This window comes from Pogona vitticeps, chromosome 2 (genome assembly GCF_051106095.1).
Source record: "Pogona vitticeps strain Pit_001003342236 chromosome 2, PviZW2.1, whole genome shotgun sequence".
NCBI classification, from domain to species: Eukaryota; Metazoa; Chordata; class Lepidosauria; order Squamata; family Agamidae; genus Pogona; species Pogona vitticeps.
Window position 1 is genome coordinate 18091093 of NC_135784.1, and position 23131 is coordinate 18114223.

The 23131-nt window shown below is 44.7% G+C and overlaps 2 protein-coding genes across 3 annotated transcripts in view; both read right to left on the bottom strand.

The window, feature by feature from the left end:
• LOC110069880 (uncharacterized) overlaps positions 1-7175 on the bottom strand; it is a 29557-nt gene extending 22382 nt beyond the window's left edge. Inside the window, exons 1-5 of the mRNA XM_078388076.1 lie at positions 5873-7175; positions 3907-4033; positions 2833-2900; positions 2321-2447; positions 14-1589 (exon numbers count right to left, since the gene is read on the bottom strand). Of these exons, the coding sequence (XP_078244202.1) occupies positions 14-1589; positions 2321-2447; positions 2833-2900; positions 3907-4033; positions 5873-6274 (2300 nt within the window). The 5' untranslated portion in view covers positions 6275-7175. The remainder of the gene's footprint in view (positions 1-13; positions 1590-2320; positions 2448-2832; positions 2901-3906; positions 4034-5872) is intronic.
• Positions 7176-11421: 4246 nt separating this feature from the next.
• LOC144587452 (uncharacterized) lies at positions 11422-22917 on the bottom strand. Of its 2 annotated transcripts, none has more exons than XM_078388092.1 (6): positions 22712-22917; positions 19740-20298; positions 18455-18581; positions 17739-17806; positions 16830-16956; positions 11422-14442 (listed from the first exon to the last, which is right to left on the bottom strand). In XM_078388092.1, the coding sequence occupies exons 2-6, from the start codon at positions 20151-20153 to the stop codon at positions 12797-12799; spliced, it is 2382 nt and encodes a 793-aa protein (XP_078244218.1). In that variant the 5' UTR covers positions 20154-20298; positions 22712-22917; the 3' UTR covers positions 11422-12796. The 2 variants fall into 2 exon arrangements, with proteins under 2 accessions (XP_078244218.1, XP_078244217.1); XM_078388091.1 differs by having other exon boundaries at positions 11422-14445; positions 22712-22913.
• Between the last annotated feature and the right edge of the window lie 214 nt (positions 22918-23131).

Consider the following 23131-nt stretch of genomic DNA (forward strand, 5'->3'; position numbering starts at 1 on the left):
ACATTCCTGGCACTTGTAGGGTTTCTCTCCTGTGTGGATCCTCTGGTGAGTCAGAAGGTTTGAATTCCTGGAAAAAAATTTCCCACATTCCTCGCACTTGTAGGGTTTCTCTCCTGTGTGGATCCTCTGGTGAGTCAGAAGGTTTGAATTCAGAGAAAAGCATTTGCCACATTCTTGGCACTTGTATGGTTTGTCTTTTTTGTGTACGGTCTGATGCTTCACAAGATTTGAGATCCGAGCAAAACACTTCCCACATTCCTGGCACTTGTATGGTTTCTCCCCTGTGTGGATTCTCTCGTGGGTCACTAAGTTTGAATTCCGAGCAAAGCATTTGCCACATTCCTGACACTTATATGGCTTCTCTCCTGTGTGGATTCGCTGGTGATTTAAAAGGTGTGAATTTTGAGAAAAACACTTCCCACATTCGTTGCACTGGTATGATTTATCTCTTGTGTGTACAATCCGATGCTTCACAAGATCTGCATTCCGAGCAAAACACTTCCCACATTCTTGGCACTTGTATGGTTTATCTCCTGTATGGATTCTTTGGTGCATCAGGAGGTTTGAATTCTGAGCAAAGCACTTGCCACACTGAAGACACTTGTGTAGTTCTCCGCCCTCATGGATTCTTTGGTGGTTTGCATACTGTGAATGATAAGCATAACATTTCCCACATGCCTTGCACATATATGGTTTCTCTCTTGTGTGGACCCTCTGATGACTCAAAAGGCTTGACTTACGAACAAAGCATTTCCCACACTCCTGGCATTTCCATGGTTTCTCTCCTGTGTGGATTCCCTGGTGGATCAGGAGGTGTGAATTTTGAGAAAAACATTTCCCACATTCCTGGCAACTGTATGTTTTCTCTCTTGTATGTAAAATCTGATGCTTCACAAGATTTGTATTGTGTGCAAAACACTTCCCACACTCCTGGCATTTGTATGGTTTGTCTCCAGTGTGAATTCTCTGGTGGGTCAGAAAGTTTGAATTCCGAGAAAAGCATTTCCCACATTCCTGGCACTTATAGGGTTTCTCTCCTGTGTGTACTGTCCGATGCTTTATAAGATCTGAATTCTGAGCAAAACCTTTCCCACAGTCCCGACATTTGTAAGGTTTCTCTCGCATGTGGACTCTCTGGTGTATCAGTAGATTTGAATGGTGAGCAAAACATTTCCCACACTCCAGACATTGGTATTTCTCTCTGTTGTGTACACTATGGTGCTTCACAAGGTAAGAATTACAAGTATAACATTTCCCACATTCCTGGCACTTGGACAGTTTCTCTCTTGAATATTCTCTGGGATAGCTTGTAATATATTTTCTCACACAGCTTGTACGATGGGACATGTCACTGAAACCTTTCCCAGAGACTCCCCATCCCTCATTGTCCTCTGCAACATGACCTGTCTTCTGATAGGCAGAAGCCATATTCTGGGCAAAACATTTCCCACTCTGGATCTGTTTGTAGGCCTTCCTTTGGGAAATACTCTTCTCTTTTTCGTGGGATGGGTGGTGTCTGATGAGTGCTAATTTCTGCCTGAAACTCCTCCCTCTCTGTGGCCATATAGTTGTTGCCCTCCAGTTGTCAGCTAGAAAGAAGAAGAAGAAGAAGAAGAAGAAGAAGAAGAAGAAGAAGAAGAAGAAGAAGAAGAAGAAGAAGAAGAAGAAGAAGAAGAAGAAGAAGAAGAAGAAGAGGAGGAGGAGGAGGAGACAATATTAGATTCCAAGTTTAAGAGCCTCAGTTCAAAATCCTGGAGAATTTTCACATTAAGATTGATCTAAAGGTATTTTCTACCCATCTGTGACTTTAGGGACCATTTCATAGGCAGATGCCTTTTTAAATTACATTCCCTTTCTGTATATTTCTGGTATCGCCACCTACAGCCATTCCACCCTGAACAGGGTGGATCTGCTTGTTTTTGGAAGCAAAGTGGGCTTGGGCTTGGTAAGTCCTTCAATGGGAAACTGCCATCTAAGGTCAGAATTTCCAGATAGGGCTACCGAACAATCCTGCTTTCAAACACTGGAGGGCTGCTACCAATCAGTGTAGCCAACTCTGTCTAGGCTGATTAAACCTGGTGGAATTTGAAGGTCAGCAACGGCTAGACAATACGTTTATTTATTATTTATTTATTTACAATTTTTTTTAGCTGCACCATTGCCAGTGGCTTCTGCCACGTTCTCCTGCTCTGCCTTAGGAACCACTCCAGTGGGCAGGATGAGTTAGATGAACACTGAAACTTTAAAAGTTTATAAGCAATGCTACTACTATCATTGCTGCATTGATACTGCCGTCTATCAAGGAAAGAGGGAGCCTTACCGAGGGAGGCCACGATCTCATGGTTTTCCTCCATGACTTCCTGGTGCAGGACCCTCTGGTCGTGATCCAGCAGTGCCCACTCCTCCTGGGTGAAAGCAACAGCCACCTCCTCAAACATCACAGGAGCCTGTATGAAAGAGAAAGTACTGTATATTCTTCTCCCAGGTCAGAGTAGGATGACGAAATAACAAACTCTAAAAGGCTAATGAAGGTGAGATGTTTGGGTCTCTTCTACTGGAAAAATCCAACTTTCATGAGTGGCACTGCTAATATACTCACTGCATAACAAGGTTACTGATTGTTTTAATCTGCAGTGTCTCTCATGTTCTTTTGATTCTGCGTTTTGTGGTTCCAATATATACCTGTCCACAACTGCACGGTATCCAGTATACTCCTGCAGTGGTGAGGGGGTCCCTTTTGTCCTTTGCTGACTGTAACATTTGTTGTATTTTTGTGGTGGGTCTGAATACTGTTTGTAGGTTGTGTTTCTTCCCAGGAACCCTTCTTCTTACCTGATCTGCTTCCGTTTCATGGCAAGGAAAAAGAGATGGCTCAGGACTTGTCAGCCTCATTACAACCTCTGTGGGAGAAAGGGCGCAAGAAGTCAGATCCATAGGCTCCTCTCGTAGATTTAAATCTTAAAACTACACAAACTAATGCCTACTCAAAAGTGGTAACACTTATATCCCAAGAAATTTCTAGGAATGTGATAATTCCTAGGAATTTAATAAGACTTATATCCCAGGAAAAGATTTAGGATCGCACTGAAAGACAGTAAGATGTGTGGTTTGAGACTTGAAGTGGACCATGGGAGATACGGATCCCAATCCCCACTGAGCCATGAAACTCACTGGTCAACTTTTATCCTATTCTTTTTCTCACTCTGACTGACTTCACAGGGTTCTTGTGACTAGAGAGAAAGCCACGTGGCCTTCAGCATGTTGGAGGAAATGCGAGGATATACATATAAGTCAAATATATAATTAAAAGTAATAAAAGAATAGAACAAACAATAAGCAATTAAAGTTAAGTCTAACATGGGTGTCACAATCTGTCCTGCCCTGAAGTTGTACTTCACATTGTTCCATTTGCTGATGAGGTCTTTCTATCTGAACAAGCATCTTTCAGATCTGCTTTGATTTTGATTCCTGCTTTGAGAAGGGAGTTGGACTTGATAGCTTTACAGGCCCCTTCCAACTCTATGATTCTATGATATTGCTGCTCAAGAGACTCCTGGAGATATAAAAGCAGCCCAAGGACCTGTTCCAGACTTCAGGGAGAGGGAGAAGACATTGAAGCAGATGGTTGTTGTGAGTTTTTCGGGCTCTTTGACCATGTTCTGAAGGTTGTTCTTCCTAACGTTTCGCCAGTCTCTGTGGCCAGCATCTTCAGAGGACAGCACCTTCAGAGCACAGAGTGCTGTCCTCTGAAGATGCTGGCCACAGAGACTGGCAAAACGTTAGGAAGAACAACCTTCAGAACATGGCCAAAGAGCCCGGAAAACCCACAACAACCATTAGATCCCGGCTGTGAAAGCCTTCGTGAATACATTGAAGCAGACTTACTTCCCCAGCGTGAATCCTTACCCTGAAATGTAGCACCTCCTTCCTCATCCTGCTTGATCTCTCCTTGCACTGGACTCTCTCCAGTTCCCAATGGATCCATCTCTGCCCCTGGGAAGTCAAACTGAATGTCTGCAGAAAGATTTCTCCCCTGAAAGATCAGGGAGGGTTCAAAGAAATAAGGATCAGAAAAGGAAGGATAAAGGAAGAAACGTTGGTGAATAGGTTGGGGATTTAATGGCTATGGCTCACCTATTCTCTCAGGATCTCAAGAAAAACACTCCTTTATTAATAGTGAATAATTAAAATGATAGAAGGCTTGATTCTTTTCCGTCAACAATCAAAAGGAAGAGAAACGCTGGAGAAACAACTAGTTATTAAAGGTTTCCTGCTTCAATTCTTACTGACAAAAATATTATCATGTTCATCTACATATCTCTCAGTCTGCTAAGAAATCTCTCACTAATTGCATTTTCTTACCCCAATGTATGTGGTGGAATTGCCCCAGGATGTTCAGTTTTTGGTTAGAAATGCTCACAAGATAGGACAAGATCAAGAGTGCATCTATCTCACCACTCAGATCAAAAGCCAGTAACAAAAACAGCATATAGAAGGGCAGCCGTGCAGCAATCTTCTCTTTCACACCACGAGTTTCAACAACTGAGCATGACTAGTTGCAGAAAGGAGAGCCATGTTCACTTTTAAAGACAGGAATCGAAGAGAGTACATTAGCTGCACTGCTGGATGCTACTTCACACTTTTGATATAGTCCAGCTGGAAACCTATTGCCTGTGTACTCTTGCAGAAGCGAAATTACACAGGAAAATGTCATTCATTCACAAGATGCTAACACACGCACACAGAGTGTCTCTCTCTCACAGACACACATTATAGACCGCATTTTCCATCTATAAGACTATACTTTTGTCTAAAATCTTTAGAATAAAAATTGAGGGTCGCCTTATACACGGAAGCTGAGGAAAGAACAAAAACAAGTGGAAGGGAAAGCAAGGATCAAAGCGATCCTGCAGTGCTTTCATCCCTTTCCCCCTACACTTGCTAAGCCCCACTTAGATTTCTTACTTTGGGGTTAGAAAAGTGGGGGGTGTCTTATACATGGAAAAATATGATGTGTGTGTGTTCTTCTCCCTTTTTCTCTTGGGTTTTTGTCTGCTACCCTTTATTCCTGTTACGGCTCACAGTTGGTCTACAATACCACCGTCCCCATTCCCCGCTCTTTTTTTGCCCTTACCTGGTCTTCTGCTTTTTGTCTCATGTACAAATGTTTACAAAAGAACTGAACAGCAAACAGAGGCCATACATTATTGCACATGAGCTGTAACCACACACCCAAGCCTCTTTAAATTCAATGACTGATTTGAATGTTTTACTTCTGAATTCTACATTTCATTTGATTCCATATGTCTGAAGCTCACATTAAAGTATACAGTAATAGCCTTTTAAGGTGCCACATATTTTTGTCTTGTCTCATTTTTCTTTGGATTTTGCCTCATACGCTTGTACAAACTAACTCTTCTAAACTACACAATTCTGGTGCTATATTTGGGTGCACATTCAATTGCAAAATGAGGCACACCCCCCCAGACTTGGTTAAAGAGAGGCAATTTCCTATGGCAACTTAGGCAACTTCCTTTAACAAATTTTTAATTTGGCAAAATTTGATAATAATAAGTGAACAAATGGGTCAAAAGGGCCCATCAGAAACCACACACTTGATTTTAAAGTAGTATGGTGCTTCCCGGAGGCTTCTGGAGCTATTGTTCGGCTTTAGAGCAAAGATATCGCTCGTCATGCACCTGGCTTTCAAAGGCTTTCCTCATTAAGGTTTTGGAGAATGACTGCAAATTTGGCAACAACTGTGGGGACAGCAGTTGTAGGGGGAATGTGGAAAGTACGACAGGGGTCACGTGTTGCCAAACTCTAAATCAGAAACATCCTCTAAATTAGAGTAATGGTGAAATAGTCTCACCTGCCATTTCTTCTCTGCCTGGCTGAGGAGGAAGCCTTCGGCCAGGGCCACCGCCTGGGAACTGGTCTCCGCTCCACATTCCCTCACCCAGCTGGACATCTCCAGAGGAAGGATGATCAGGAACTGCTCCAGGATCAGCTGGTCCATGATTTGAACTTTGGTGTGGTTCTCTGGATTAAGCCATTGACGGCAAAGACGGTGGAGGTGAGTACAAACTTCTCGGGGACCTTCAGCCTCATTGTAGGAAAAGCACCTAAACAGTTGACGCTGTAAATCTGAGCTGGCAGTGTCTTCATCCGGCATCTTCTGCACTGATCTCTCCCACAAGCCTTCGCTGTGCTTGGACATCACGGCATCAGGGTATCTTTCTGTTTCAGGGCCAGCTGCCTCTGGCTCTGCCATTTTTGAGTCTGTCTCCAAAGCAGCCTCCAAAGGACTCTCCTCTCTCCAAGCTAAGACTCCCTTGTCAGGCTGGGCTATAAAACTCTCCAAAGTCAGGACATTTTTCTCCCCATGCGTCTTCTACTGTAGGAAGAAGACAAACTGTGCAAGAATCCAACCAGCAATCCAGGTCTGATCCTTGAAAGAAAGGCGAAAAAAATTAGAATGGCTCGATCAGAAATGAGAGATATTGTAAGGTGTTTTCACCGAGAGCCACTGTCCAAGGCCATACATTTACCAGAAAATCAGAAGGTGCACCCCCGGGTTTTCCTCACCTTGTTCTCTTTTACACCAAACTACCTTAAAATCAGTGTTACTAAGATTTAACCTAGTTGAAGTAATCTTCCTTTTAGTTACTTAGTGTCTTATAAATCATTTTTAAACCATATCCATCATAAGGAACACATTATTTATTTACACTTTCATTGGGATGTATAATAGTAGTTCACAGTTCCGTAACCAATGGGATTCCCAAGTGTTTATTGCAGTGTGGTCTTTATAAAATTCAATTCACTTTGAAAAAAATCCCTGGGCTTTTTAAATAGTTCCCTTTCCTTGAAATGATCAAAACCTAATTACTGTTGCTGCTAATAACGTAAAGGGGAAGAATCTTGCTTTTATTTGACTGATATTAATGTTTATTTTTGAAAGCATTTTTATTTTTGCCCAGCCTTCGGGGGGGGGAAGCTCCCCTCCGACTGACTCCTCTTGGGTGGGGGGTCTGCCTGCAACCCACGAAGTCAAGTCACCTCTTGCAAGAAACAAGAGCCTCCCTCTCCCCACCATCTGGCCAACCCCACCCCAAAAGCCCCACTTCTTCCTGACCGATCCAGTTCTTGGGGCGCAGGAGAAGGCGAGCAACCTCCTCACCCCACCACCCTCTCCCCGGCAGCAGAGGCAGAGGGGTGTGTGTGTGTGTGTGTGTGTGTGTGTGTGTGTGTGTGTGTGTGTGTGTGTGTGTGTGTGTGTGTGTGTGTGTGTGTGTGTGTGTGTGTGTGTGTGTGTGTGTGTGTGTGTGTGTGTGTGTGTTTAGGGGTGCCCTTCCCTTGGCTGGGTTTAGAGAGTATTTCCCCCCCCCCCGCCCTTCCAACCTCATTTGGGACTCCCGATCATCCTCTCTGCCAGGCACCACGGGGTGAATCTCCGGATCGCAGAAAGGGACACCCAGCCACGATTCTCCCCGGAGATTGAAAACAAAACAAAACAAAAAAAAACACCTGGAGACAGGAAGTGACGTTGTTTGGAAGGGGGAGAATTCGGACGGAGGGAACCCATCTTCCCTTTCCCCTCTAGGAAGCCCGACTGGGTGCAAAACCCAAATGCAAAAATACTGTAGGTCAGTGGTTCCCAACTGAGGGCCTCCAGATGTTCTTGGACTTCAACTCCCAGAAATCCTGGCCAGCAGATGTGGTGGTAAAGGCTTCTGGGAGTTGTGGTCCAAGAATATCTGGAGGCCCAAGGTTGGGGACCACTGCTTTTACTTTAAAAATCATCGTACAATGCACTTCATCAGGTGTGCATCAGTGTACTTCTTGGGGTATTTACCCTTACCGGGAAGAACCGTCCCATCTGGGTTTCCAAATTAGTTTTCGCTTCTACAACATTTCCAACATCCTTTGTTTGTTCTAATGTACTTCCTCAGTAAATTTATTTATTTATTTATTTATTCTACTGTATTTATATCCCGCCTATCTGGTTTAGCAACCACTCTAGGCGGCTTACAGACACATGAAGCAACAAATAATTATAACCCAAAAAAAGAGATTATTATTTTTAAAGAGACTCCGGTGGGTGTTTTGGAGGTGACTCTTTTTGAAAGGCGCATTGTTTTTCCTCCTCTGCTTTTCTAAATTGGTGGCAATCTCTTTAAATCGTACATTTGAAACCAAGACAGGCATCTGGCAGGGCAAAACTCAGACCCACCCCATTCTGCTGCTGGAGGAAGAAAAGTTCTGTGTATGGGGAAGTTGTCAAAGGGCAGGAAGGTGGAGGAGAACCTGGACAGTTAAACGTGGCAAGGGTGGTGGGGGAAAGGGATTCGTTTGAAATAGAGTGCTTTGTAAACAGCCAGACAGAAAGAACTGGGCATTTTTAGCCTTGAGAAAAAGGGACCAAAGGGAGATAGGATAGCACTTTTCAAATACTTGAAGGGTCGTCATACAGAAGAGGGGCAGAATCTGCTCCCAATCATCCCAGAGTTCAGGACATGTAATGATGGGCTCAAGCTACAGGAAGCCAGATTTAGGCTGAATGTCAGGAAAAACTTCTTAACAGAGAAGTACGATACCGGAACCCATGACCTCGGGAGGTGGCAACCGCTCCAACGCTGGAGGCATTCAAGAGAAAGCTAGACAACCATCTTTGTCAGATCCGCTTTGATTTGGATTCATACCTTGAGAAGGGGGTTGGACTTGATGGCCTTTTAGGCCCCCTTCCAACTCTGTGATTCTATGAATTCCAAGGAAGATGTCTCCGTTCTAAACCGAGGCCTAGTCTCAGTCATGGGCTGGATGGGGGCAAACAAACTGAAACATAATCCAGACAACACAGAGGTCAGTTGGAAGACAGCTGGATAGGATTATATTCCCCTTGAAAACCCAGGTCCGCAATTTGAGTGTACAGTGGTGCTTCGCTTAGCGAGTGCTTCGCTATGCGATGAATTCGCATAGCGAGGGGGTCTGGGCCATCGCTGGTGCGTTCGCTCAGCGATGGCCCCTATGGCGGTTCGCTTAGCGATCTTCGCAAAACGAAGCGGGGAGAACAGCTGATCGGCGGTTCCAAAATGGCCGCCGGAAGGTCCGCGCCGCATTTTCGCGCCCTGCCCTCGCTTACCGAGGGTGCGAAAATGGCGGCGCTATGGAAGAAACATCGCTTAACGGTGAGTTTTCAAGCCATAGGAACGCATTGAACAAAGTTCAATGCGTTTCTATGGCTTTTTTAGTCCCGTTTAGCGATGTTTTCGCATAGCGAAGGTTAATCAGGAACGGATTAACCTCGCTATGCGAGGCACCACTGTACTGGATTAATTCCAGAGTCTGGATGTCCAAGTCTCAACGGTGTCCAGAAGTATATCTGTACAGTTAAAATGGGAGTGCCAGCTGTACCCATTTGTTGAGACATCTGATTTGGCTACAGTGACACATGCCTTTGTTAGCTCCTGCTTGGATTACTGTAAGACGCTCTACGTGGGCCTCCTTTTGAAGACTGTTTGGAAACTTCAGCTGGGCATATAACGTCCCTGCTACAATGACTGCACCAGCTACCAGTCCATTTCTGAGCCCCATTTAAAGGCCGGTTATTACCTATAAATACAGTTTGGGTCCAGGTTACCTGAAAGACTGTATCTCCTCATAGGAGCCTTCCCAGTCCTTAAGAACATCAGGAGACCCTCCTCTTGTTTCCACTGCCATCACAGGACATGATGGAGAGTCTCCTCTGTGGCTGCTCCTGGATTATGGAATGTCCTCCCTCGGGAAGTTTGTTCAGCAGCACCTTCCCTTTTATCCTTCTGCTGATAGTTGAAGGCCCACCTCTTCAGGCAGGCCTTTAACAATCATACCTAAGGCACTGCATGCTGCTTTTTAGCAGAGTAAGTTCATTTTAAAAATTATTTATTTATTTATTTATTTATTTATTTATTTATTTATTTATTTATTTATTTATTTATTTATTTATTTATTTGACTTTTATCCCGCCCTTCTAGACGATGTCGACTCAGGGCAGGTCACAATACAATCATTCATAAAAAGTTAAAAGAATAAATTAAATTTACATATTAGTGCTGATCACTAATATGGGAAAATAGACAAAAAACTAAGTAAAAGTCAAGTATTGACAGGAGGGAAGGCCTGCCTAAAGAGCCAAGTCTTTAATTGGCTCTTAAAAACACCCAGCGAGGGTGCCAGGCAGATCTCTGGTGGCAAGCTGTTCCAAAGTCGAGGGGCCACTGCTGAGACGGGCCGGTTTCTTGTTCTTTCTTTCCGGGCCTCTCTCAGTGTTAGGCCCCTCAGCCATCTTTCCATGGGTTTCCATGGTGAGCGCCAGATCCAGATGTACTCCCAAGCGGCGAACCTCACTCTTTGCGGTGAGAGTCACCCCCTGAAGGAGAGGGAGTTTCCCAAGCCACCAATGGAGGGACCGCCCACCCTCAGGACCTTCATCTTGTCCGGGTTCAGCCTCAGCCCATTCTCCTGCATCCATTGCAGTACAGCCTCCAGGCAACGCTGAAGGGACAGAACGGCATCCACTGAAGTAGGTAAAAAGGAAATGTAGAGCTGCATGTCATCAGCAGCCTCATATAGATGTTAAACAGTGTTGGGGAGATGATTGAGCCCTGCGGAACCCCACAATTGAGGCTCCACAGGGCCGAAACCCTCTCCCCAAGCTGTACTCTGAGGAAGGTCCTCCAAGAAGGATCGGACCCAGGCAAGCGCCAGGCCACCGATTCCCAACTCCTCAGGAGGATACCGTGGTCAACAGTATCAAAGGCGGCTGAGCTATCGAGGAGGACTAACAAGGACATTTTGCCCCTGTCAGCCTCCCTCAACAGGTTATCCAACAGTGCGACCAGTGTCGTTTCTGTTCCATTCAATGCATTGTAAATTCAGTTCTTTTTAATATGTAAAGCATTATGTTTTAAACTTTTTTAGCACTGTGAGCCACCCCGAGTCCCTCGCCCCCCCCTTGGAACAAAGGCAGCCTATTAATAAGGTCATCTGGTGAGATTAATTTAAAGGCTGGCTGGCTATCATTTAGAGCAGTGGTTCTTAACCTTTGTTACTCCAATGCTTTTGAACTGCAACTCCCAGAAACCCCAGTCAGCACAGCTAGTGGTGAAGGCTTCTGGGAGTTGCAGTCCAAAACTCCTGAGTAACCCAAGGTTAAGAACCAGTGATTTAGAGTTTGGCAGCCCATGGCCCATGGGCTCCTTTTCACTATCCACAAACCCCTTTCAGCAACCAGCCCTACAGCTGCCACCACAGTTGCAGCTGTTTTGCAAAACTTCAATGGAGAAAGCCTTTGGAGGTCCCTGTATCAGTATAGGTACTGCAGAGATGTGTCAGCAGTCAGTCCCATAATAAGCTCACATGAAGGCAAGAGACAGGCTCTTAAAATCAAACGACTAATTTTATTAAAAAGTAACACTCCAGATAGAAAAAGCAAAAAACTGAATCTGAACTAGATGGATACAGGATCTACAGAACAAGTGGAGAGGAGAGATAGCAGGTCCACTCCTTTGAGAAGCAGAAGAGAAAAGGAGGATGTGAAAAGCATGACTGACAGTCAGACTCTGAGAATAGGAATCTAACAATAAGTAAGAGGCTGGAGCATCAAAAGGAGTAAACAAGTCACATCTGACATCTACTCCCAAATCCCTCTTCTGGTTCCTAGTGCTGGATAGGTGTGTTGTGGCGTCCACCCTCGTGCCCCCTTTCTTGACCATCAAAACTCAGAGCACACGAAGGCAAACAATCCCCTTTTACCCTGCTGCCACCAGGTGCTCACTAAATCACCATTACTTCAGGAAGATGAAGATTCAGGCCCGCACTTCAAAGTCTTTTAAATATAACTTTGGTTTATTGATTACATTGATAGTGATTCATGAACATCATCTTTAGGTAAATTTATTATTAACAACAACCTCCTATTTGATAATACACTCCTAACTTTAATCACACCTCAGAATTCCCCAAACTCCACACTCTATCCACTTCTCTCTCTCCCCCTACTCATACCCTGACTCTGACTCTCTCTCTCTCTACTACCTCTCTCAGGCTCCGCCTCTTATAAGATCTCTTTTTAAACTCCAATTTCAAACCTCCACTGCCTTGTGGCTATATCCACTCATGGAAAAGGCTTCAGGAGTTAACCTCGAGGCAAAATCCGGAGCTGGAGTCCCGAAGGCAGCATGTGTCATTCTGCCAACTCCTGCGACATTGCTGGAACCAGTTGTATTGGCTCTTGCCTTTCCATTGGACCGTTGCAGCAACATGGAGAGGGGGGATCTGCTGCTTGGGTAACAGCCTATCCTCCATATTACTTTACCCAGGCTTCATGCTCTGGAGAGGACACTCCTCGATTCAGAGCATGTTACCATAGTCTCTCGAGACTGAAGGATGCCTATGATGATGATGACTCCGCCTCTCAGCAACATGAATATGCATGAACAATTACATAACAGAACATGAACCATTGACCTAATAAAGGGGAATGCTACATGTGCAGAGATCATTTTTGGAAGATGCCAGGCCAACATGTGGACTCTTGATGTTTCACAACGTTTGAATTGTGAGCAAAATATTTCCCAGACTTCTGGCTCTTGGCCATTTTTTCCTCTTGGGTGGACTCTTCGGACATAGTTTCTCCCCTGTGTGGATTCACTGATGGATAAGATGGATTGAAACATTTCCCACATTCCCAACACTTATCCATCTTTTTCTCCTCCGATGGTTTTTAGTTATGATCATAACACTTACAACAATATTAGCACTGGAATAATGGCTCACCCATGTGGATTCTTTGGTGGTTCACAAACTGTGAATTGGAATCATAACATTCCCCACACTCCTGGCACTTATATGGTTTCTCTAAAGTGTGGAGTCTCTGATGGCACAAAAGGCTTCGCTTATGACCAAAACATTTTCCACACTCCTCGCACTTATATGGTTTCTCTCCTGTGTGGATTCTCTGATGACTCAAAAGACTTGGCTTATGAGCAAAGCATTTCCCACACTCTTGGCACTGGTATGGTTTCTCTCCTGTGTGGACTCTCTGGTGGATCAGAAGGTTTGAAGGATGGGCAAAATATTTTCCACACTCCTGGCATTTATACGGTTTCTCTCCAATGTGGACTCCCTGATGGCTCAACAGACTTGAATTACTAGCAAAACATTTCCCACACTCCTGGCACTTGTACATTTTTTCCCCTGTATGGGCACTCTGATGGCTCAAAAGAATTGATTTACGAACAAAACCTTTTCCACACTCCTGGCACTTGTACGGTTTCTCCCCTGTGTGGATCCTCTGGTGATTCAAACAGTTTGCATTCTGAGAGAAACACTTGCCACACACCTGACATTTGTATGGTTTCTCTCCTGTGTGGACCCTTTGATGGTTCACAAGTTTTGAATTCTGAGTAAAACACTTCCCACACTCTTGACACTTGTAAGGTTTCTCTCCTGTGTGGACTTTTTGATGGCTCCAAAGGCTTTGCTTATGAACAAACTGTCTCCCACATTCCTGGCATTTGTATGGTTTCTCTCCTGTATGAATTCTCTGATGGATTAGAAGATTTGAAGGATGAGTAAAACATTTTCCACATTCCTGGCAACAGTATGGTTTCTCTCTCATATGTACAGTCTGGTGCTTCACAAGTTTTGAATTTCGAGCAAAACACTTCCCACACTCCTCACACCTGTAAGGTTTCTCTCCTGTGTGGACTCTTTGATGAGTTGAAAGGCTTGACTTATAAACAAAACTTTTCCCACACTCTTGGCATTTATATAATTTCTCTCCTGTGTGGGCTCTCTGCTGGATGAGAAGGTCGGAAGGGTGAGGAAAACCTTTTCCATTCTCTTGGCATTGGCGCAGTTTCTCCCTTTTATGTACAATCTGATGTTTTACAAGGTTTGAATTCCGTGCAAAGCACTTTCCACACTCCTTGCACTTGTAGGGTTTCTCTCCTGTGTGGATTCTTTGATGGCTCAAAAGGCTTGACTTATAAGCAAAGCATTTCCCACACTCCTGGCATTTGTACGGTTTCTCTCCTGTGTGGATTCTCTGGTGGATCAAAAGGTGTGAATTCTGAGCAAAGCACTTCCCACACTCTTGACACTTGTATAGTTTCTTTGATGGATATTGTCGTAGGTGGCTTATAAGATGCAACTTCCTACTAAAACCTTTCCCAGAGTCTCCCGATCTCACAATTTTTTTTTCTGCAACCTGAACCCTCTTGTGATATGAAGGGGCCATATTTTGGGGAAAATCTTTCCCAACCATGATGTATTGGTAGGTTTTCTCTGGGATACTTATTTCCTCTTCTTCATGGGACGGCTGGCTTCTGGCAAGGTCCAATTTGCATATTAAACTCCTCCCACTCTTTGGACAGATGGCCATTTCCCTCCAGTTGACTGCTGGAAAGAAACAGAAGAAAACAAAAGACTGAATTCCAAGTCTACGAGCGACAGAACTAGGTAAAGGACTAGGTCAAGGGGACCATCTGAGCTGGCTCCTAAATTATGGTCCTTTTAGCTTCAAGTGAAACACTTTAGAGCAGTGGCCCCCAACCTTTTCCTGGCCGCGGACTGGTTCCACGGGGTGTGACATGCTCGCGGGGTGTGGCACGCTCATGCACATGTGCGCCGTGGTACTCGCGGGGGCCTCTGCTTGTGCACATGCACACGGCGTGCTCAACGGGAGGTGAAGTGGAGCTTGCGGGGGGCACAAGATCTTCGTCCACGGCCCAGTCCTGCCTAGGCCACGGACCGCTGCCGGGTCACAGACCAGGGGTTAGGGACCCCTGCTCTAGAGTGCATTTTAATTACAGTGGTGCCTCGCTTAACGGGCGCCCCATTTAACGCCGAAATTGCATAGCGATGAAGATTTTGCGATCGCTTTAGTGATCACTTTGCGATGGTCTGAATGAGGTTTTTTCGCTTTGCGATGATCGGTTCCCTGTTTTGCTTACCGATTATCGCAAAGCGATTATTTTTCCCCAGCTGATCGGCGGTTCCAAAATGGCTGCTGGGTAAAAAAAATGGCCGCCCGCTGTGTTTAGGGACTGATTCCTCGCTTACCGGGCAGCGAAAATGGCTGCCGTATGGAGGATCTTCGCTGAAAGGTCAGTTTTAAGCCCATAGGAACGCACTGAAGGGGATTCAATGCATTCCTATGGGCTTTTTTAAATCGCATAGCGACGATTTACCTATTAACGTCGCTATGCGAGGCACCACTGTACTTTCCTTTAAGATTTAAGGTTTAAGAGCCTTGTGGTACAGTGGCTAAACTGCAGTACTGCAGTCAAAACTCTGGTCAAGACCCAGCTTCAATCCCAGGCAGCCGGCTCCAGGTTGAATCAGCTTCCATCCTTCTGAGGTTGGTCAAATAAGTACCCACCCTGTTACCAGAAAGAGGAAAATGTGTAGCCTGCATAATTAAATCGTAAACTACCTATTTAAGCACCATGGACGAGTAAAGACAAAAGAAAAGGCAGGATGCTCTGAGAGACTTGTGACGGGGTTGGGGCCCCGATTTCTTCTGTGCTTTTTTTTTTGTCCCAGAAAAACATATCCTGTTTACCAGAAACAAATTTCCTTGAAAAGTATTAAGGTGCTCCCAGACTCTGGATAATTTGCCAACATTATGAGAGAGGCAGAAGCTGGGGAGTGAAGGGTCCTAGGTGGGGTGTCCGGGGGGGGGGGAACATGCCCCTAACGGGACACATACGGTCCTGCTCTTCCTGCTCTTCCGAGCATCCCCTTATATTCTTTCCTTCTGTCAGCAGTGAAAACAACCACTACAGTTTTGAAGAAGGTGGGTGCTTTTTTGAACCTTCCTTAAACGTATGACGGGAGTCCTGAAAGTCTGCTTATAAAGAAAGGTGTACAGGAAATATTAACTTGGTTTGAAAGGGAAAGCAGATTTCCTTCTAGGTCTCAAGACAGCAGCCACATTTAATGGCAATCTGGCCATTTTAGCCGCCTTTTCCAATCTGGGACATTTGCCATGTGTTCAAATCCCACCCATTGGCTCGCCAGCTGGGGGTGGCAGGATCCTTAACCAACATACCTGGGTGGCTTGGCACAGAAAAATGGCAATAAATAATGATGATGATAATGATAATAATAAGGAGTAGTTGGAGGAGGAGAAGAAATGTAAAAAAAAAGAATAAATGTGACTAATAACCAGATCGGGCAAGGTTGATATAAATGGGATTTAACAACCTGTAAAATTCAGTTTTGCCAGAGGCTTCATCTCTTCCATGCTTTTCAAAGGGTTCCGTTTATAGGCTTCAACTCATTTCGTCATAAAAAAAGGAATAACTTTCTACAGATAACTTTTGCTTTAATGTATTCCTTGCCATGAGCTCAGGCTTTCAAACTGGAAGTTTAGTGGAACATCAAGGATCAGGAGATATCTGTGGTAACTGAGACGTTTTATGTGCAATTTGGAAATTAGATTTCAAAAATAATAATTCAAAAAAACCCAACTGTGGCTGTTACTGGTTCATGGACCAGGTATTACCGAAAGAAACAGATACCCTTTTGATTACTAAGCCCTTCTGTATTTCTCATTTTTGGTTTTTATAACTACCGTAACACCAGAGCTCATGTAACCATCATATCAAACCCCACCATTCCACCTTGAACACGGTGATCTTGTTTGATTTTTGCATCCTGTAATGGGACAGTGTGAGTTTGTAAAGCACTTCAGTTTGTAAAGCACTTTATTACTGATGCTGCTTATCATTGCTGGGTTGATCGATACCGTCATCCATCTGGGAAAGAGGGAGCCTTACCGAGGGAGGCCACGATCTTATGGTTTTCCTCCATGACTTCCTGGTGCAGGACCCTCTGGTCATGATCCAGCAGCGCCCACTCCTCCTGGGTGAAATCAACAGCCACCTCCTCAAACATCACAGGAGCCTGTATGAAAGAGAAAGTATATTCTTCTCCCAGTTCACAGAAGGATGATGCAGTAACAAACTGCAAAAGGCTAGTCAAGGTCAGATGTTTGAGTCTTCTACTGGAAAAATTCCACTTTCACGAGTGGCAATCCCAGCATTTCCACGGCATGAGGAAGTTACCAACGTGTACCAATCATATTCCCCCATGCCTGGAAAAAATGGTTTGGGGGATAAACAACAGCAGGAACTAGATGACTTTTGCCCACATGCCACGGCAAAACAGTCAGAAAACCAAATGGTGAACAATGTCAACCTTTGGCCTGATCCAGCAGACCCTTTCTTACCTTCTTTTGTCACAAGCAAACAGAAGGAGAGAGACTTGTTTTGGGAAAGAGAGTAAGGACTGGAAAGTCACTTAGTTCTGCTTTCTCTATATTTAATTATTTCTTCCAAAAAATGTATGGTTTATGAATGCAGGAAATTGTGTTTCTGTATCCACCATTCAAAACACCAGGAAATAGCTTGATATTGCTGCACAATATCATGCCCATGTTGCCCACAGGCAAAAGGATGCTGTATTTTATGTAGTGAAAGGCAGCCTGAATTCTGATGACACCAAGGTCATCAGTCAAGATGGTCTACACAATACCGACTTGTGCTCACTACCACTCACAAAGAGCATTATGAATTTTGTTAATTTAAAAAAAAAACTTGAAACCGATCCTTCTCATGGACCTCAGCTGTTGACCAAGATCACCCATGCTATTCCCCGTGTTTCTTCCGAATGATAGTTCTTCCTACCTGATCTGCTTCTACTCCATCCCACGGGAGAAGAGACTCCATTCTTGTTGCCAGCCTTGTTCCAGCTTCTGTGGGAGAAAAGTACAGATCTCTAAGCTTTTCTTATAGATTATTTCTTAAGACTTCTAGAAGCATTGCCTATTAACATGTCAAGATTTTACATCCGAGGAAATGACAAAAGGTTGTACTGGACACCCATGGGTTGGGCCTAAACAATCCAGACTCAACTTCTTGCTGAGCCATGAAACTCACTGGTTGACCTGCAACCGGTCCCTTTGCTCAGTCCGACCTACTTCACAGGGTTCTTGTGAGGACAAGACGACTAGAAAGAAAGCCATGTGATCTTCAGCACGCTGGAGGAAAGGTGGGATATAACTTTAAAAAATAAACAATGGAAATCTAACACATGTGTCACCATTGACCCTATCCTGAATTTGTATTTTAAACATTTATATCTGTTCTGTATTTTAACTGGGTGATCATTCAGGTTTTTTTAACCTTCTGGCCACTTCTCAAAGGGCTGTTTTCCTACATACAAAAGCTGAAAATCAGAACACATTTTTGAACTCTAGAAAAGGCTGGAGACAAGCATCTCATCATCTGCAATCAAAACACCCCTGAAACCATAAAAATAGTCCCAGAATCTCTCGCTCACTTCAGAAAGAGAGACTGTGAGAGAAAATACATTGAAACAGACACACAGCATAAATCCTTACTCTGGAAGGCGGAATCTCCATCCTTATCCTGCGCAATCTCCTTTTGCCCTGGATTCTCTCCAGTCCCCAGAGGAGTTGCCTCTCGCATTAGGAAATCTGGACGATCGTCTGCAGAAAGATTTCTCATCTGAAAGAGCAGAGAGGACTCAAGCAAACGAGGTTCAGAAAAGGAAGGACGAGTGTTTAGAAACAGTTGGTGGATGGGTTTGTGGCAACCATCTCGTAGATATGACCTCTCCAAAAATAACAGTCAACAATTAAACTCTTAAATGAGAAAACGCTTCATCCTCTACCATCACCAACCAAAATCTAAGGAAAATTTAACGGAATTTGATAAAGAGAACTATTGAAGAAATCTCAGGCTATTCACGGTTTCTTGTTCAAACTCACAATGGCGAAAAGATACACTGATTGCCTCACTGGAGATTCAGCTATTGTTTTACCGGTTTGCTGTCAAATTTCTTGTGGGGTGCATTTTTTACACTAAATATTCAAAAATAATTAAAATGTATCAGATATGATCAAAAATGGCTTTAGCCTGTGAACAAAATGCTATTAAGAAAAACTGGACAAAAATAGTCGTAAAGCGGATTCGTCGTAATGCGGAGCAATCGTAGAGCTGTACATTGCAGGGTCTCTGGTGTCCTCTAGTGGCCAGTTCTAGTAAATACACTCTGAATTATATATAAATATAGTATTTGTATTTCTGAGGCTTTTTGTTTGTTATTTTCATGCAGCAGATAAATTAATTAGCGGACACTCACCCTGCAGATATGGGGGTCCTACTGTCTGTTTTTTCATCCCTTTGATATTTACCAGCTGGAATCCGATGGCCAGTTAATTCTTACAGAAGGGAAATGGCGCATCTTGGCAGCAAAATGGTGCTCATTAACAAGACGCTGGTTGCACATCTGGATGCAACATAGCACACACCCAGGAACAGAATTGGACCTTGATAATAGGCCACATTTTGCTACAACAATGGATGTCATTTCCCTTGGCAGGTGTAAATCAACAATTGCATTCTGACCCCTCTTTTTGATAGATCCAGAGCTTGAATACATTTTGATTCTCTTGCCTCACGACTCTTCTGGTTCCTGACTGTTATTTTTTTTTTTGCACACACTCCAGATGCTCCTGGCTTTCAAAGGCTTTTCCCATTCAAGTTTTGCAGACCAGCCACGCACTGGGCAACAGATGGAGCCGACAGCTGTAGGGGGGGAGTGTGGATAGTGAAAAGCAGCACAAGGGCCACTAAATTAAAGGCAGGGTGAAGAAGACTCACCTGCCGGTCTTCCTGCCATTTCTCCTCTGCCTGACTCAGGAGGAAGCCTTCGGCCAGGGCCACCGCCTGGAAACTAGTCTCTGGCCCGCACTCCCTCACCCAACCGGACATCTCTGGGGGCAGGATGGTCAGGAACTGCTCCAGGATCACCAGGTCCAGGATTTGAACTTTGGTGTGGTTCTCTGGCTTAAGCCACTGATGGCAAAGGTGACGGAGTTGAGTACACACTTCTCGGGGACCTTCAGCCTCCTTGTAGGAAAAGCACCTAAAGAACTGACGCTGTAAATTTGAGCTACGAATATCTTCATCCACGACATTCTGTAATGATCTTTCTGAGAATCTTTCCCTGTTCTGACACTTCGCAGGATTAGGGTCTCTTTCTGGGTCAGGGCCAGCTGGATCTTGCTCAGCCATCTTTGATTCGATTTCCAGCAAATTTCCCAGTGGAGTCACAGGGAGAGGCTCCTCTCTCTTCTCTCTCCAAGCCAAGACTCCCTTAGCAGGCCATAATAGTCATGCTCTGCCAAGCCAAGACTCTCTTCTGCTGATCTTCATTATACTGTAGGGAGAAGACAAACATGGAATATTCCAGTAAGCAACCAGCTCTCATCCTTGAAGGAAAGGATGAAGACAAAGACTGAACTAGAGATTAAGAGATCTGTGGACGTTCTTTCAGTGCAGCTACAGATCAAAGCCATTCATTTAGCAGAGAACCGGAAGATGCAGCCTTATCTCTAGTCTGTCTATCCCAGTGTTTTCCAGCATGGGGGTTGTGACCCCTAAGGGGGTCGCAAAGTGTTTTCCGGGGGATCAGGACCTGCTTCACAGGTGTTGTAGCTTTCGTCAAATAACTTCCTCCTTGACCTGTGAGAAACAGGCCTTTTGAGAAGCGATGATTGGAACTATTGTTTTTTTTTTTAAAAAAGGAAATGCCAGCGTAAAAAGATAATTGCTGCCGCTTCCATAAAAAAAGGGATTTTAACTATGATGTGTCAGTACTGGGGAGCCAATAAAAGGGAGGAAAAGGAAATGGAAAGGGGGGGAACCTCCATACATACAGCAGATTCCCAGGAGAGAGACACAAAAGCAAACATCTCATCTCTCCCGCAGCGGGTGCAAGGGGAGCTTCTTGCCAGTTTCTGAGGGGCGGTTTTGCCCCCTCCCTGGGTACCACAATGCCCTTCTGCCCCACCGATCCATCTCTGAAGTCCTTTAACTTTCCTTCTCCCTACCTTTAACCTCCCCCAGGGATCTGTGATCTCCCCAGTTCTGAAACTGTAGTGGTGGCAGAGCAGTAGGATGGTGATCATCATCATCCATGGTGCCATCATGCTGGGGAATGACCATGAAGGGGAGTCACCACCACATGGTGGTGGAGTCACAAGTTACCTGGCTATTTAAAAAGGGAGACATGACCGGAAAGAAGTTGGGAACCATTGTTTTAGCCACTACTATTAAAGGCTTCCCCTGCCCCACACTGCATAGTTCCCAGGGCAAAAGGGATCCCAAAACAACCTCAAAAATCTAAAAAGAGAGGGATGAGAAAGCAATTAATTGCATTGTGGGGGGAGGGCAAGGGAGAGGATCCTTCTCTGTGGCTGCTCCCAGACTTTGGCACTCCCTCCCACAAGAAGCCAGACTGGCCCCATCTTTGCTGTCCTTCCACAAGCAGGTGAAATGAGACCTTTCTCTCCAGGCAAGCTTCCCCTGAGTAAGTGACAGGCTGCCTGGGTTTTAAATGAATCGCAGTGCCTTGTTGCTTTGAATGTGTTTTGCTGTTGCTTATGTTTTTCAGCATGATATTTGTTTGACCATTTTTAGTATCTGCATACTCACTGTTGTTAGTTTTTATATTATCTTTTAATACTTTAAGCTGCCTTGAGTCCTTTTTAAGGAGAAAGGCAGGATAAAAAACATTTTCAATGAATAAATAAATATGGTTGTTGTAGGTTTTTCAGGCTCTTTGGCCATGTTCTGGAGGTTTTTCTTCCAAAGGTTTCTCCAGTCTCTGTGGCCGGCATCTTCAGAGGCCAGGAGTTAGAACTCTCTCTGTGTGTTCTGACTCCTGTCCTCTGAAGATGCCGGCCACAGAGACTGGAGAAACGTTAGGAAGAAAAAAATATGAGAATACAAATAAATAAATACTTTAAATTAAATGCTCTCCTACGCCCAGTCCGGATTATGCCAGCACAAAGTCATGCACCAGGATTTCCCCCACCTTTTTGTGCTCAGTCATTGCTTAAAAGAAACATCTTTTAACCATCTCCCTCACTTTCCGAGATCCACTGCCTCAACCAGAGGCAAGACCTGTTTCCTAATGATCAGGAGCTGCCTTGCAGGACTCTGTGCAAATGTTTGCTCAGTATAGCCTGAATTCCAAGAATCCCATAGATTTGGTGCTCTATAACATCCGGGATTGCCTGTTTTTATTCGAATGGCAATATTTCGTCAGTTTTTTAAAAAAATACCCTTTCTTCTTGTTGTTTACACCTCCCTTTCCTTGAAATAGGAACCAAAATCTAAATTATTATTACTGTCATCGATATTATTCTCCCCCAGGACTGGCTGTAGCTTTAATCAGAGAGATGGAGCTGCTTTTGACAGCCACGTAGTCGTAGGGGATGCCAGGGAATAGGTTTGTGAGTGTCCCCTCCCCCATATATCCTTAATCCACTAAATTAAGATGCCACTTTCCAAGATAAGAGAGGGGTCCACTCAGCTGACAAGGCCCCCCTTGCCTTCAACACATGAAACTATAAGGGGAGGAGCTGTCCTCCCCCCCCCCCCACATTGCCTCTTCTGTACCCCAGGCAGGAGAGACAAGCAAAGGTAGTGGAGAACACCCCGCAAATCCTTGCTTAATTAGGGGGTGGACCTCCCTCCACACACCCCGGCTGGGCTTGGGGTCCCCCTCTCTGTTTTAGTCCCCCCAAGTCCCCCCACCTTCCCCTCCAGACCCAAAAAAGACTCACCACCCTGCACCCCACTCCCGGCTGGGTACAATAGGCTAAAACTCCGGATCCCAGAAAAAAAAGCAACGCTTCCCTCCGGAGGTTTTTAAAAAACCCACCACCTGGAGACCGGAAGGGACTTTTTGGTGGGGGGGACACACTTGGGCCCCTTCCCGTCTAGGAAGCGCTAATCGGTGTATTTAACCCTTAATAGGAAGCAGAAACGGACGGGGTTTCTCTTCTTTCAAGAGGCAGCTTTAAAAAAAAATCTTAAGAAAAAAAAGACTTGGGTTGTTTTTCAGGAGCCGCTCATTTAAAGCCCCCCCCCTTTTCTCTTCTTCTCCCTTAATTTTGCGACAATCTCCCCCCCCCCCCCTATTTCTACCATCTGCCTGAAGCCAAGCCCAAATCCTTGCAGGACGAAAGGCAGACCCATCCAAT

Coding starts and splice junctions, on each gene's coding strand:
- LOC144587452 (XM_078388091.1), bottom strand. CDS start 20,153: ATGGCTGAGCAAGATCCAGCTGGCCCTGACCCAGAAAGAGACCCTAAT. Junction 17,807..18,454: donor TGGAGATTCCGCCTTCCAGA/GTAAGGATTTAT, acceptor TTTCTCCCACAG/AAGCTGGAACAAGGCTGGCA. Junction 16,957..17,738: donor ATGGAGTAGAAGCAGATCAG/GTAGGAAGAACT, acceptor TCTTTCATACAG/GCTCCTGTGATGTTTGAGGA.